Raw genomic sequence first — 13,279 nt, 5'->3', positions numbered from 1 at the left:
GTCTGAATCGAACTATTGTTGAACCCGGTAATCAAGTCAAATACAGTGTTTTACCAGCAGAATATGTGCAAAATCACACAACTTGTGTGCCCTGTGTAGAAAAGTCTATATATATTTTTTCTCTGAATTCTGAAAATAGGATTCCGTTTGCCCATATTTCATTTTGGAAATCTAATGATACTTTCTCTAGTGGTGATGGGTTCAGTCTACGCTGGTACTGTTATGTTCATTATTCATAAGGACAGTTATGTGACATTTAAGAGTACTCTCTACTTAGATGTCACTCTTCCTAGCATAAGAAATTTTTGTTTTTCTGTGGCATTCATTTTTGTGAGGTTTACATAGCTATTTAGAACGTATTTTTTTAATCACTGGCAATTTTGCTATAAAAAACAGTTAATTATATGATATAGCAGATGGTTAACAGATATACTTTGCAGGAGACTGGGATCCTCATCCTGAGTTTGCTTTGTGACATTTGGGGGGGCCCTGAAGAGCTGTAACCAGCTGTGCTATACCTGCTCCCTTGTGTATTTGCTGGTCTAGATTCGTTCTTTAGATCCTAAGCATCTACTTCCACCAGTTTTCCAAGCCCTAGTTTTTAAAAGTCCCAGTAATAAGCAGTGAGGTAAAATTAAACATTAATAAAGTTGAATGAGTCGAGGGTATAAATTAGAGCTGAATATGCTTGGTAGACAATAACATCACCCAGCATTTCTGATCCATTCTACAGCATTTAGTCCTAGATCATCAAGACAAATAAATTTCATACTGCAGCTCAGCCTTTCGAGCCCAGCCAGCACTAGCTCCGGGCCCTGCCTGGATCTGTGGGCACTTAGTGACCTGGGAGCGCCTTAGTGACCTGGCTGACCGAGCGCCCGCTGGCGGGGTCCCATTCTGGGCCCTGGTGCCACAGTACTGAGGAAGGCCAAGCTAAAGTCTCTCCTTTCATTCTGACGAGGGTGCAGAAAACTACATTCTCCTTTCTCCTCCCTCAGCCTCCCTTCGTCCCCTTTAGCAGATGGTTCTGTCCTCAGTGGGGTAAGCTTCAAAAGTTACTGACTAGCTGAGTTGCAGTTTCTGTATCTATCAAAGGGTGATTTTAATAACTTCCTTACAGGGTATTATGGACAAATTAGTTGGCACTAAAAATTGTTTGTTTTGCTTAAAATTGTTATAAAGAAGTAAGATATGACATAAGGATTCATTTCTGCCAACATAACCTCAAAGGGATTTATTTTCACAATATCATATAAAAATATACATATCACTGTTTTATTATAATGGCACTTATAGTTACTTAGAATGCAAGAATTTCTCCTCACAAGGTCTGGTTAAAATTTTGCTGCTCTAGGGGGTGCTTGGGTGGCTCAGTCAGTGGAAAGTCTGACTCTTTTTTTTTTTTTTTTAAAGATTTTATTTATTTATTTGACAGAGAGAGATCACAAGCAGGCAGAGAGGCAGGCAGAGAGAGAGGAGGAAGCAGGCTCCCTGCTGAGCAGAGAGCCCGATGCAGGGCTCAATCCCAGGACCCTGGGATCATGACCTGAGCCAAAGGCAGCAGCTTAACCCACTGAGCCACCCAGGCGCCCCAAAAGTCTGACTCTTAATTTTGTCTCAACGTCGTGAGATCAGGCCCCAGGTTGGGCTCCATGCTCAGTGCAGAGTCTGCTTAAGATTCCCTCTCTCTTCCTCTCCCTCTGCCCCTCCCCCTACTCACTTACACGCACTCTCTCAAATAAATAAATAAATAAATAAATAAATGCTGTTCCATTAGAATATTATAGCTTGAAATTCAAACAGTCCTTCAATGTTGACTCTAAGTAGAAGGATCCAGAACAGTGGTTTTCAGTCTGCTGAAGCCACCATTCCATCCAGATGGTAAGTCACCACCTCAAGCGCTCTTTCCTATGACTCTTTGAACAGGTGTGTTGGACTAGGTGCTGGCAGCTTAAAGGAAAGCTGTCGGATGGCTTTATGAAAGAGAGGTACAACTTTACTTTTTGGGGCCGGAACAGATTTTAGGGTTCAACTCACAAGAGATCCCCTGAAAGCTTCTAATAACAAGTAACCATGCTCTGAATTTTGGGCTTTATCTAGAAAAACTGTCTCTGAAAGGGGCACTGTTACGACTTTTAAGTAGGTTTTTGGTCAGGTACGCGTCTGAATGTGTTACTCCATAAATATACGGTATTTCTGTCTTTCTCAGGACCTGTCTGGCTCCATCGATGACCTCCCCACGGGAACGGAGGCAACTCTGAGCTCAGCAGTCAGTGCGTCTGGATCCACGAGCAGCCAAGGGGATCAGAGCAACCCGGCTCAGTCACCTTTCTCTCCACACGCATCCCCCCATCTCTCCAGCATCCCTGGGGGCCCATCGCCTTCTCCCGTCGGCTCTCCTGTGGGCAGCAACCAGTCCCGATCTGGCCCGATTTCTCCTGCTAGTATTCCAGGTATTCACTGCTCAGTCATTACTATTTTACTGTGTGGTAGAAACAGACCTGGTGTTCGTCAAAAGCGACATGCACACCAGTGCTTTCTTACTGTTGAAAAACCTGGTGATGAGACCGTGGATTAGAAGCATAACTGAATTGTCACCAAAGCATTTGAGAGTTCCAGTTCCTAAAGATACTCAGCTAATGAATATAAACACTCAGTAAAATCACCAGTTACTTTGAGATTTTTGGTTTGGACATTGACCCCACGCTAGAAAATTACTTGTTCTTAGCATGTTTTGTAATGATTCTGTTCACAAAGATGCTCTGTTGGTAAGTGCCACCGAGGTGAGACTGTGCGCAAGGATTGGCCCCAGTTTGTACAGTTCTGTTCAATTTATGCCATGGCAGATCGTTGGTAGCCTGTGTTTCGTGCTGATATTCACCTGCGTTTTACTTGGCCTGCACACATTCGAGTCCTTGTTACTGATAGAAAACGGACCTTCTGCTTTCGATAGGAGGAGTTCACGTTCCAGTTAACTCTTGGCATTCGTATTTCAGTGGTCTTACTGCTTCTGTATCTTCTGTTTCCTTTATCGTGTACATAGGCTTGTCTGTCTGTCTGTCACGTCCAGCTTTCTTAGGTCAACATCACCCATTTCTTGTATTAACAAACTGAATATAATTTTTTCCCTTCTAACTTTTGCTAACATGATCTAAGCACCTGCCAGAAAATGCCTCTTACTAATCCATTAGAACTAATATTAAATTGCTGATAAATTTGCCAATAGTTTACTCTGTTCTCTTGAAAGCATACATGGTAGTTTTATCCCTTCTTACCATTTTATTTCTTTCATGTTTAAAAAATGCTTATGATGGGATGTTTTATATATAAATAAATATATGTATATAAACATATAGAACATGCTAACCATGAGACATAACTTTCAAAGAATACTCCTAAGCCCCCCTGTCCAGTTTAAGAATTGGAGTATCACTGGTGTTATTGTGTCTACCTATGTGTCCCTCCCTTACCTTCAGGCTTCTTCCTCTCCCCTGCCTCAAATACTCTCTGGATATTTTTATTAATTCTTTTTTGGGTTTTTTCCCCCAAGAATCTAGTATAAAAATTCATAGAGTATGTATCATTAGTTTTATTTAGTTTTGAGATTTAGAGAAGCGTATTTATAGAAACATGCTTAGAATGTATCGTTTTTCACCAGAGCTGAGACAGCCTGGGGGCAGGGAGGGTTGCTGTTAATAATCATGGGACAGCAGGCATAAACTAGGAAGGTTCTTGGCACAACAGAAAATGCGGTTACCCCCTTTGTACTATAAATGTTCTCCTAGAATTTACTTTTTTAACTAAATACTTTGTTTCTAAGATTCATCCATATTTTAGATAACAGCCATAATTTAGCACGTTTCGATGTTAACCTTTCTTTCAATAATGTTTGTGCTTACAGAGATTGAGGTAAAACCTCGATTTATCTGCTTTTAACATTTTTAAAGCTATGAATACTCTATATTTCAGAATTCCTGAGGCAGTGTTTGGTTATGAGAGGGTTTCTGAAGCATCGCCTACCTAAACATAGGAAAGTCATGTAAGCTACCGCATTGGTCGAGCAAGAAAGCACTGCTTTCTAAATTGGGTCGAAAGCGCTTTTCTCAATAACTTCAAAGAAAACTTTTCTGAGGTATAAAGATACTGTAGTTCTTTAAAATTCCTGACATGTGTAATTCAGTCTGATGAATTGCACATATACGTTTATCATTCCGCTGGGGATCTTGAAGCGTCCGTTTCACCCTTCGGGTTTTGATGTGGATAGAACACACCCCGCAAGAAAAGATCCCCCTTGGGACGCAGAGGGGCACAGTCCCTGGAGAAGGCGGCTCGGCGGGGCAGTGGCTTCCGGGCGCGCGGCTGTGTTCCGTCGTGCGCGTGCGCAGGCCCTGGCTGCTCCCGGAAGACGCCTTGGAGGCCTGATGCTTAGGGTACCCCCAGGTGGGGGCCGGAATAGGATTGTGTGCCGGCTTCCTGGGAAAGGAAGTTTTTAGTAGAGGGTTCGCAGGTTCCTTGGAAATGTTGTTTAAAGCATCAGTTTGTTTTAAAACTCTGATCAGAAATGCGAACTGCCCAGGGCCGCCATTTTTACTTCTCCCTCCACGCCAGGCGACCGCTCGCTGTCTGCCTGGTCCGGGGAAGGGGTGACGGAGCCAGCGCGGGGTCCATCTGCGGGGAGGAACGCTCCTCAGGTAGATCCGCAGCCGTGTTTGCTGAGCACCGTGGAGGAGAGCACGGCAAACGGAACGTTTCTTTCGTGTTCGTGTTGTGAGAGGAGTGACCTGGGAAATGTGGTCAGCGGTTTCGACACGTGTTGTCTTTTCTCCTGGGTGGAATCGCGGTAATATTTCAGCAGGACGGACTTTTATAATCCTCTGGACGCACCTCCTCTTACTGGTGCTCGCTTCCTCGCTCTGTAACCTTGGACAAGCCTCTGAGCCTCTCCGTGCCTCAGTTTCTGCATTTCTAAAGGTAATAGCCACCTGTCTTAGGGTTCCTGTAAGGTTTGGGTGTACGAATGCACCTAAAGCGGGCGCGGGGTGAGCACTCAGCGCGTGTTCGCTCTTGTGGTTACGGTTAATCTGCCTGGGACCTAGATCTAGGCTTGCCCCCCTGATGACTGTCCAGAGCAGCACAGTTGGTTTGGGCAGCGAGTCCTCGGATTCTTAATCCTGTGGTGTTCTAGTACAGTGCAGAAGACACGCATGTAAAGTTTCCGGTGATGACTTGCTGTGTTTACTGAAGTCACTCAGTAGGACTGCCTTCGAGCTATCCATGAACGCACAATATGTGGTTTCACAAAGTTGAATCCATGTTTCTCCTAACTTAGGAAAAAAAAAAAAAAAGGATGTAGTTTAGTGATTGATCTTCTTGGGGATTAGACCTGAGAAGGCCCAGGGGAGACCAGAACACAAAGGAAAACAAGAATCTTGCTTCATTTAGATCATAGGCAAATTGATCGTTGTGTGATGTGATGGGCAGGCAGTCTGATATATAATTTAACAATAGAGGTAATTTAAAATCCAGGGTTATTTCTCACACTTTTGCATGTATCAAGACAGCATCAACTAATTGATCAGTACCATCTTATTAGAGGCCAGGCACAGTCAAACAGGTTGCTCACTGAACAATGACATGGCCCAGAGGGGTAAGGTAAATGAGGGTGAAATTCAGGCTACTCTCCTGTGGGAAGAGGTGCCCTTTTTAAATTCATACAGAGGAGTCACACCTCTATCTGCATGCTTGCCTTGGACCACTTGGTGGTCATCCTCCATGGCTTACATCCAGATGCTACCTGTTTCTCCTCCTCTGTCCCCAAAGCTGAACCCAGGGATGTTCAAACATCAGTTTTGGATGATGCTCATCATAAGACTTATATGTTATTATCTGAAGGGGATTTGTTAAAAATCATTCAGGTTTTTGTTGAAAAAAATTTTGGTCTTCTCTTTCCCTCCACATTGCCTATATACCCTTGTTTTGTTTTGTTTTTTTAATGTATTTGTGTGAACTTGGTCATAGGTAATAAAACCATGTTTTAGGGGTGCCTGGGTGGCTCAGTGGGTTAAGTCTCTGCCTTCGGCTCAGGTCATGATCTCAGGGTCCTGGGATCGAGCCCCGTGTCGGGCTCTCTGCTCAGCAGGGAGCCTGCTCCTCCTCTCTCTGCCTGCCTCTCTGCCTACCTGTGATCTCTGTCTGTCAGATAAATAAATAAAATCTTTAAAAACAAAACCATGTTTTAGAGATGGTCATGAAGTTCATGGTTCTTTTTTTATTTAACCAAATGCAAAGATACCTTCCCTTAGAGAATAATTAGGCCCATTAAGTAGTCTCTTCTTTTCTTTTTCCCATCCCTGGTACTCATCTTGGAGTTTTGTGAATCCATACATTTGATCTGATTTTCGGTATTTGCTTCTGAGTCTGTCCTGGTGAAGTACGGGTATCAGGTGGCGATCGCCTGATATCCTGCCCAGGACCGGAGATCTCTAACTGCCGCTTTAGGAACGTCTGCTTGGAATTTCCATCCCGCTTTTCTTCTGTCTGTAATCCTGTGTTTTCTTTTCTCCCCTTTCCTTCCTCTTGTTCCCAGCACTAACTTGTTTCTTCTGACCTCACTTCTCTCCCATTACCTCCCGCTCTAGTTTGCTCCTGCCTCTCCGCAGTGTCACAGATTGACTCTTTCAATCATTGTCTTTCTGGCAAGTCATTGTTAAAATGCGCAGCTGGTGTGTAGCCGATTGCTGCCATGGGGTAAAGCCAAACTGTTGTGGGGGCTTCTTCCTACTGTTGGCCTCCCAGTGTTTGTTAAAAAAAAAAAAAAAAAAAAAAAAAAAAAAAAGAGCAATCATTTTTCTCCATCTCTCTCCTGGTAAATGAAATTGACAGTTAATGAGAACTGTCACAGAGGTAGATAAACAAAAGCCCAGGAAAGCATCCCGAATGGCTGAATCTGTTTCTTACCCGTTAAACCATTTCTCCACCCACTGCAAATTTGCCCTCCTATCCTGCTGCCTCACAAACATTGTGAGTGTCATGGGAACAACTACTGTGATGCACGCTGGCACCGCATCGGCCCTGGCACATCCCTATCGGCCCTGGCACATCCCTAGCTCAGTGGGGCTTTTCCTTCCTGCGTTCTTTTGAAAAGCAGGATGGAGATTTTCTATGGTGAGTAGCCACATGGATTCTCCCTTTGTTTGCACATTATTGGGCTCCAGCCCTGCAGCAGTCTATAGTTAGAAGTTGAAGAATTTCAGCCCTGGTCGTTCAGTGTAAACCAGCGTTGGAGAAGCAAAATGTATATGTTCTACATTCCCCCAGTGCCATGATACATTTTCTTGTTTTTACTTTTTGTCTTCATTTCTCCCTCCTCTTTGTATTGGTGTATTTATATTTAGAGACAGCAGTGAAATATCTTCATCCTTCCAGTTGGTAGTATGCATGTATATACACATTTAAATCAGGCAAATCTCATGTCGGGTGCAATTGATTTGAAAGGTCTGATGTTAGACACGTGGTTTCCTTCTAATAAATGATCCCGTTGTACTTTTGCTGCTTACTGGCTCACATCCTAGAGTTATTTACCTAGGGTTTAGGAAAATAAACGATTGGGTCTTGAATGTATTGTGTAGGTCTTACACTGGGCCTCATTCGTCCTAACACGTAGTGAAGCTGACACAGCACATCAGAATGCATTGCTGTTGCCAGAAGATTTAGTGGGTGTTAATTTCACTTGTCTTGCCTCCAGAGCCAACCATGCCAGTTTACCAACAAAGCAAAAATGTAAATAAGCCCAACTTTTTTTTAATTTTTATTTTATTGGCCAAAGGCTTTTGTCAGCTTTTTCCTCCATGTGCTGTAAGCAACAGTGTTTAAATATTAAGAAGGGGGAACATACAGTGGGGAGTGGTGATGGGCAGGCAAAAATTAACTGTTCATAGCCCGATAAACTTTTTTTTATTTTAAGATTTTATTTGTTTATTTGACAGAGATCACAAGCAGGCAGAAAGGCAGGCAGAGAGAGAGAAGGAAACAGGCTCCCTGCTGAGCAGAGAGCCCGATGCGGGACTCGATCCCAGGACCCCGAGATCATGACCCAAGCCGAAGGCAGAGGCTTTAACCCACTGAGCCACCCAGGCACCCCAGATAAACATTTTTATAAAAACTTCAAATGTTCAGACTGCTGAGAATATTCATTAATTTTGTTAACAGAGATCTAAGGATAGTAACTGTAAATCTTTGAATAGATTTTCCTAATCCTTTCTTTTCTTTTGGAATTGGCATCTGCACCAAGTCCAGTTTTAGGTGGAGTTAAGACCCTTTCATCTTTCATCTGACAGCAGAAGGGCCATTGATTATAACAGGCTATGACCAAAGATACAAATCTCTGGATTCACGTTGGATCCCGGTGAATACATACTTGCTTTCATCGCCATTCCTTCTGGCTTCATCCCAGGTGTTTCCTATGAGACCAGTCAAAGACCCCATCCTAAATGGAGATAAAATTTCTTCAAATATGAAAGTAAAACTCTCTCTTTGAGTTTTATGTGCCTTGCTGTTTGAGGTCTCCCTTCCCACATTGCCCCTCCCCAGCCTGACTGCCAGACGGAAGAGTGAGCACGTGAGACAGAGAAAGCGCACGCGAGAGGCTGTGGGTCAGGGCTGCTTGAGAGCGAGAGACTGTGAACGAGGCGGGCGAGGCGGAGCGAGGTCTTTCATTCATCTTTCCGGAGCGGCCCTCATTGCTCCCATCTTTAGCTCTTAGAGGAGGCCCTTCCCTCCTCTAGAAGCTCTCCTTTCCCTTTCTGTGCAGTTAGCTGGAGCATGTCCCCAGGGTCACCTCTGCACATGGCCCCCCAGGACGCAGCTGCTTCTGGGAGCCTCCCAGGGGTGCACACCCCGCCCCCACAGGCCCTCTGTGCCCCTTGACCTGTGTAGACTCAGACCCAGCAAATACCTTCAGCTGCTGTCCTTCGAGAGGGATACCGGGATTTAAGAGCCTGTAGAATTGGTTTGCCAGGGATAGCCCTTTCACTCTCTTAAAGCACCGGTTACTTTACCGTTAAGCCTTATTCTCTGAAGCATTATCATGTCAGTGCCTGGGCGGTGAGCGATGCATCCGGCACACCAACCAGTCCTAATGAATTTGTACCCCTCAGGAAGATCTCAGATCCTAAAAGAATGAATTCCAGAAAGGGTGGCACGTACTCCATTAAATATGGAAAATGACTCTTTGGGGGCAGCATTGTGGTATAGCCTATGTCAGCCCTCACCTGCTTCTACCCTCCACTTAGCCAAGTGAGAGCGAAGATGTCTGTGAGCTGCAGACACAAACAAGAAGATACTCTGGTCAAAAAACTAATTTTCTTGCTTAATTTGACATTCAGACAAGCAGATTCTGGAAGGATGCTATAATGGGAAAGAGAAAAATGAATTGCATTTAGGAGTTAGTCATAGGCTGGAGTGAGCAGGAAGGATTTTAGTGAGAGGAAATGGTAGTTCCTGGTCTAATTTGTCAAGATTAGTACCTATAAAATGAACACCGGAGGGTGCAAGCCATATCTCTCGATTTTTTTAAATCCATTCCCCTTGGATTTTTAGAGCTGTTAGGACTGAAAGCCTTACCCATCCTAAATAAGGAAATTTTCTACTTTTTAGTTTATCTTTGCTTAAAACTCAGGGTAAAATTCTGAGTTTATTTCACTCTGTGTAAGTGGTTCCAAACCAGTTTCCTGCCATGGTGCCATCAGGAGCTTCTCAGGGATGGCACTGCAGGGAATGACACATTTTTACTTGAAAGCTTGCACAGTCTCCCTACCTGGTAATCTTATTTTAAAACATCTATCAAGTGCTCCTTTTTGGCTTCTGTCGAAGTGGAAATCCTGCAACAGCTTGTTGCAAGGAAGATGCGTGCTGCTTATTGGCAAGCTGAGCAGGAAAAAAAAAAATCCTTAAACACAAAATGCCATTGATACATCCGTGTTTTTAATCTGTGGCAGCCTGGAAAACATCAATTCAGCAGTTCTACAAACCGTGGAGAACTTCAGCCAGTATTTTTTTTTTTCCCCTTACAAAGTAAACTATTTGTATGTTATATAAAACAGTAATTTCAGATCCATTCCAAATGATGCTTAGCAGCATTTAAGAAAGCAACAATATATTTTGTCTTTGAGAGAGACGGGATTGCATCTCTGTAGGGCTTAGGTACTGGAGCCTTCCCCTTTAGAGACTCAGCACTTTGTGGATGTCCTGGGTATTCTCCTGCTATTTCTAGAGGGCGGGCTCCCCACTGCTGACCTGCCGCCAGATCCTTGCCTTTGAAACAACTGCCCCCTGGTTCTGAGCTACACTTTTCCTTTTGAGGCCCCTCCTGACCAAGTCAGGTATCCTGGTAATTGGGGAAAAGCAGAAATTTTTTCAACTCTTCCATTTCCAATCAGTTTCAAATTAAACCTCTTGCACTCCTCCCACATTCAGAAATAAGAGAACATGAAGATTTTCTCAAAATACACGTTTCCAGGTGGTTTTGCTCCCCCTCTCAGTTAAAATTAAGTTCTGCAATTCAGTTTAAACTCTCCTCGGTTTCCATTGCCTTTCTTTGGTCTTCTGCATACGAAAACATGAAAAAGCCTGTGTCACCAGGGTAGTATTTTGTGTCTCCTTACTGCTCTGTAAGATTAGAGGTGACTGATCTGGCAGTCCACGCCCGCTTCTCCATTATTTTTTTACACTGCTCACAGAAGTGCTTCAGTCATCCTGTTGACTGATTTCAGTTCTTGAGCTGAGCAGACTGTCCGCCCTCTAAACTTGGGCTTAACTGAGTGTTGCTCCTTGAATCAGCAGTGCGCTGCGACCAGTGAAATGCCATTGGCATTGACCTGCGCTGTTCTCTGTCTTCATGGGGAGCAAGGAATCGGAATGGAGAGGACCAGAGCTTTTGTGAACTAATCTTAGTCTGGAAGTAAAAGTTTCCCAAATCATTTGACTACGCATTTTGGAAAATGATAAAATGAATAGTACGTAAAAGTCAAGATGCCCCTAAAGCTGATTTCACAAACTTCTGATCTGTGTTACCATATTTTCTATATGGAATAGATACCAGTTGTGAAAGGAACAGAACTGTTTTATGGTGGGTGTTATGTTTATTTCTCTCTGTTCCCATAACCCTGGAGCCAGGATTATGATGATGTGTTGATTGATTATAGCCGTTAAGTCTCTTACTAATCAGTTTCATCACTTACTCTCAGCTCACACCCTTGCACCTTTGATTTCTCTTCCATAACAGGGTGATATGGGTTGTCATTGACTAATGAAGAACAGAATTAGTTTCGGCATGAGACAAACGGAATGCCGACACCAATCCTAAAATGCATTAATCTTTAATAATTCACATCTGCATGTTTATAAATGATATAACCAGGGATTGTTAATGTTGATATTCTCCCTTTCAAACAGAAAGTGACATAGGAGTTTGTACTTGCAAACTACATTAAATGCATATAGCTGAATGCCAAGAATGTGACCTTGCTGAGGATGCCAAATGTATGTATTCATTGGGTGGTTTTTTGAAAAGGAGCATGTTGTACTTTTGCTGTTGGATAAATCAGGTGATTTCCTGAGGAAGGCCAGCTGGCCCAATGGCTCAATTTCCTTCCATCTTCATTTACTGTTCTCTTTCATTCATTAATTCGGCCAAGTGCTGACTATATCTTCTTTTGCGGGCATGTTTCTAGGAACTGGGGGAAATGCACTTGAACGCGAGTGACCAAAGGCCCTGTCCTCATGAAACTTAAATTCCACTGGGAAAGCTGGGAAGTGAGCAAATAAGTATGTAATTTATTGTCAGGTATCCTGGTGGGGGCAGGGGGAGTGAGGTTGCTTCTTTTAGATAGAGGTGATTGGGGAAGGTGTCTGTTAGAAATTCATATTCACACTGTGAACTCAGTGAACAAAGGGCAGAAGCAAGCCACATGCATGTCTGGGAGAAAGGTGTCCACGTGGAGCAGCGAGCAGGCACGCAGGCCCCCAATCAAAAGTGCGTTTGGTGTGCTGGGCGGGGGAGACGCAGGGAAGTCACTGGGGCTGGAGCAAGGAAAGAGACGGAGATGGGAGCAGAATGGGTAGGCAGTTAGATTAGAGAGTGATCAAGAATCAGCTTACAAAGGGCTTGTAAGTTATGAATAGGATTTAGGAACTTACGTGTCAGGTAGAGAAGGCAGAGAATGGCACCATCCAATATAGGCTTTAAAAGGATCCTTCTGGCTGCTGAGTGGACTGTCGGGGGCGAGGGTGGAAACGGGGAGATGGGCCTAGGGGGCTACTTCATTAGCCTGGGGGAGGTTGGTCATGTCTGGATGTGTGAGCAGCAGAAGGGGGCAGAAGGGTTTTGATTTTCCCCGAAGATTGGCTTCAGTACAGTGGAAGACAAAGGAGGAACAAGTTTTTGAAGGGGGAATCAAGTGTTTGGTTTTGGACATGTTACATTGGAAATGTTTCTTAGGCATCCAAAGGGAGATTTTGAGTAGGCGGCTGGTTCTAAGAAGAATCTGGATTGGATTCTAAGCAGAGGTCTCAGCTGCCGAAGTAAGTTTGTGAGTCATCAGGGTTCTCAGTGACATTTCCTAGGGCACCCAGCGTGCATCAGGACCACCTGGAGGGCTTGGGAAAGCCGGTGACTGGGCCCCACACCCAGGTTCTGATGCCGTAGGCTTGGGGTAGCGTTGGAGAATTTGCATTTCCAGCAGGTTCCTAGTTGGTGCTGAAGCTGCTGGTCTGGGAACTGCTGACCTGGGGAATGAGTGAAGGTCATTGCTTCCCAACACTGGCTGACCGAACATCCTGAGAATGGGTGCGAGGCCCAGCCCCACAGCTGCCACGTTCCTGGGGCTGACTGCCGCCCTCCACCAGTACTTTTTAGAAAGCTCTCCGGGTGACTCTTGTATGTAACCATGGTTGAGAAATACTGAGAGAAGAATTCTGAGGACGGAACCCTAGGGAGCTGAGAAATGTAGACTGAACAGGGAAAGGAACAGCTAGTGGTGTAAGTGGAAAACCAGGGAGAGTGAAAGCGTTTCTAGAATATGGAGAGAACCAACTGCATCCAGGACAGCTTTGTGCTTTCCTTGAAGTGTCCCGAGGGCATGTTTTGGACGGAGTTGGATCTGTGTATGTATTGGTCATAGGAAATTTTATGGATAAATGGCTCATTTCTTTACGGCAGCATATTGCCTTATTTTTTTTTTTTAACCTTCCTATAAATAGGTTGTGATTCAGTTGAAATTAT

At 44.1% G+C, this 13,279-nt stretch overlaps 1 protein-coding gene across 19 annotated transcripts in view; it reads left to right on the top strand.

The window, feature by feature from the left end:
- Positions 1 to 13,279, top strand: part of ARID1B (AT-rich interaction domain 1B) — a 436,238-nt gene that overhangs the window by 308,717 nt on the left and 114,242 nt on the right. For all 19 annotated transcript variants that reach the window (XM_082729553.1, XM_082729546.1, XM_082729550.1 and 16 more), the window contains one exon: positions 2,210 to 2,453. In XM_082729553.1, the coding sequence (XP_082585679.1) occupies positions 2,210 to 2,453 (244 nt within the window). The remainder of the gene's footprint in view (positions 1 to 2,209; positions 2,454 to 13,279) is intronic.

Source organism: Mustela nivalis (genome assembly GCF_964662115.1).
Source record: "Mustela nivalis genome assembly, chromosome: 5".
Taxonomy (NCBI): Eukaryota; Metazoa; Chordata; class Mammalia; order Carnivora; family Mustelidae; genus Mustela; species Mustela nivalis.
The sequence above is the reverse complement of the archived record's forward strand: the minus strand, read 5'-3'. Positions and strand labels throughout refer to the sequence as shown.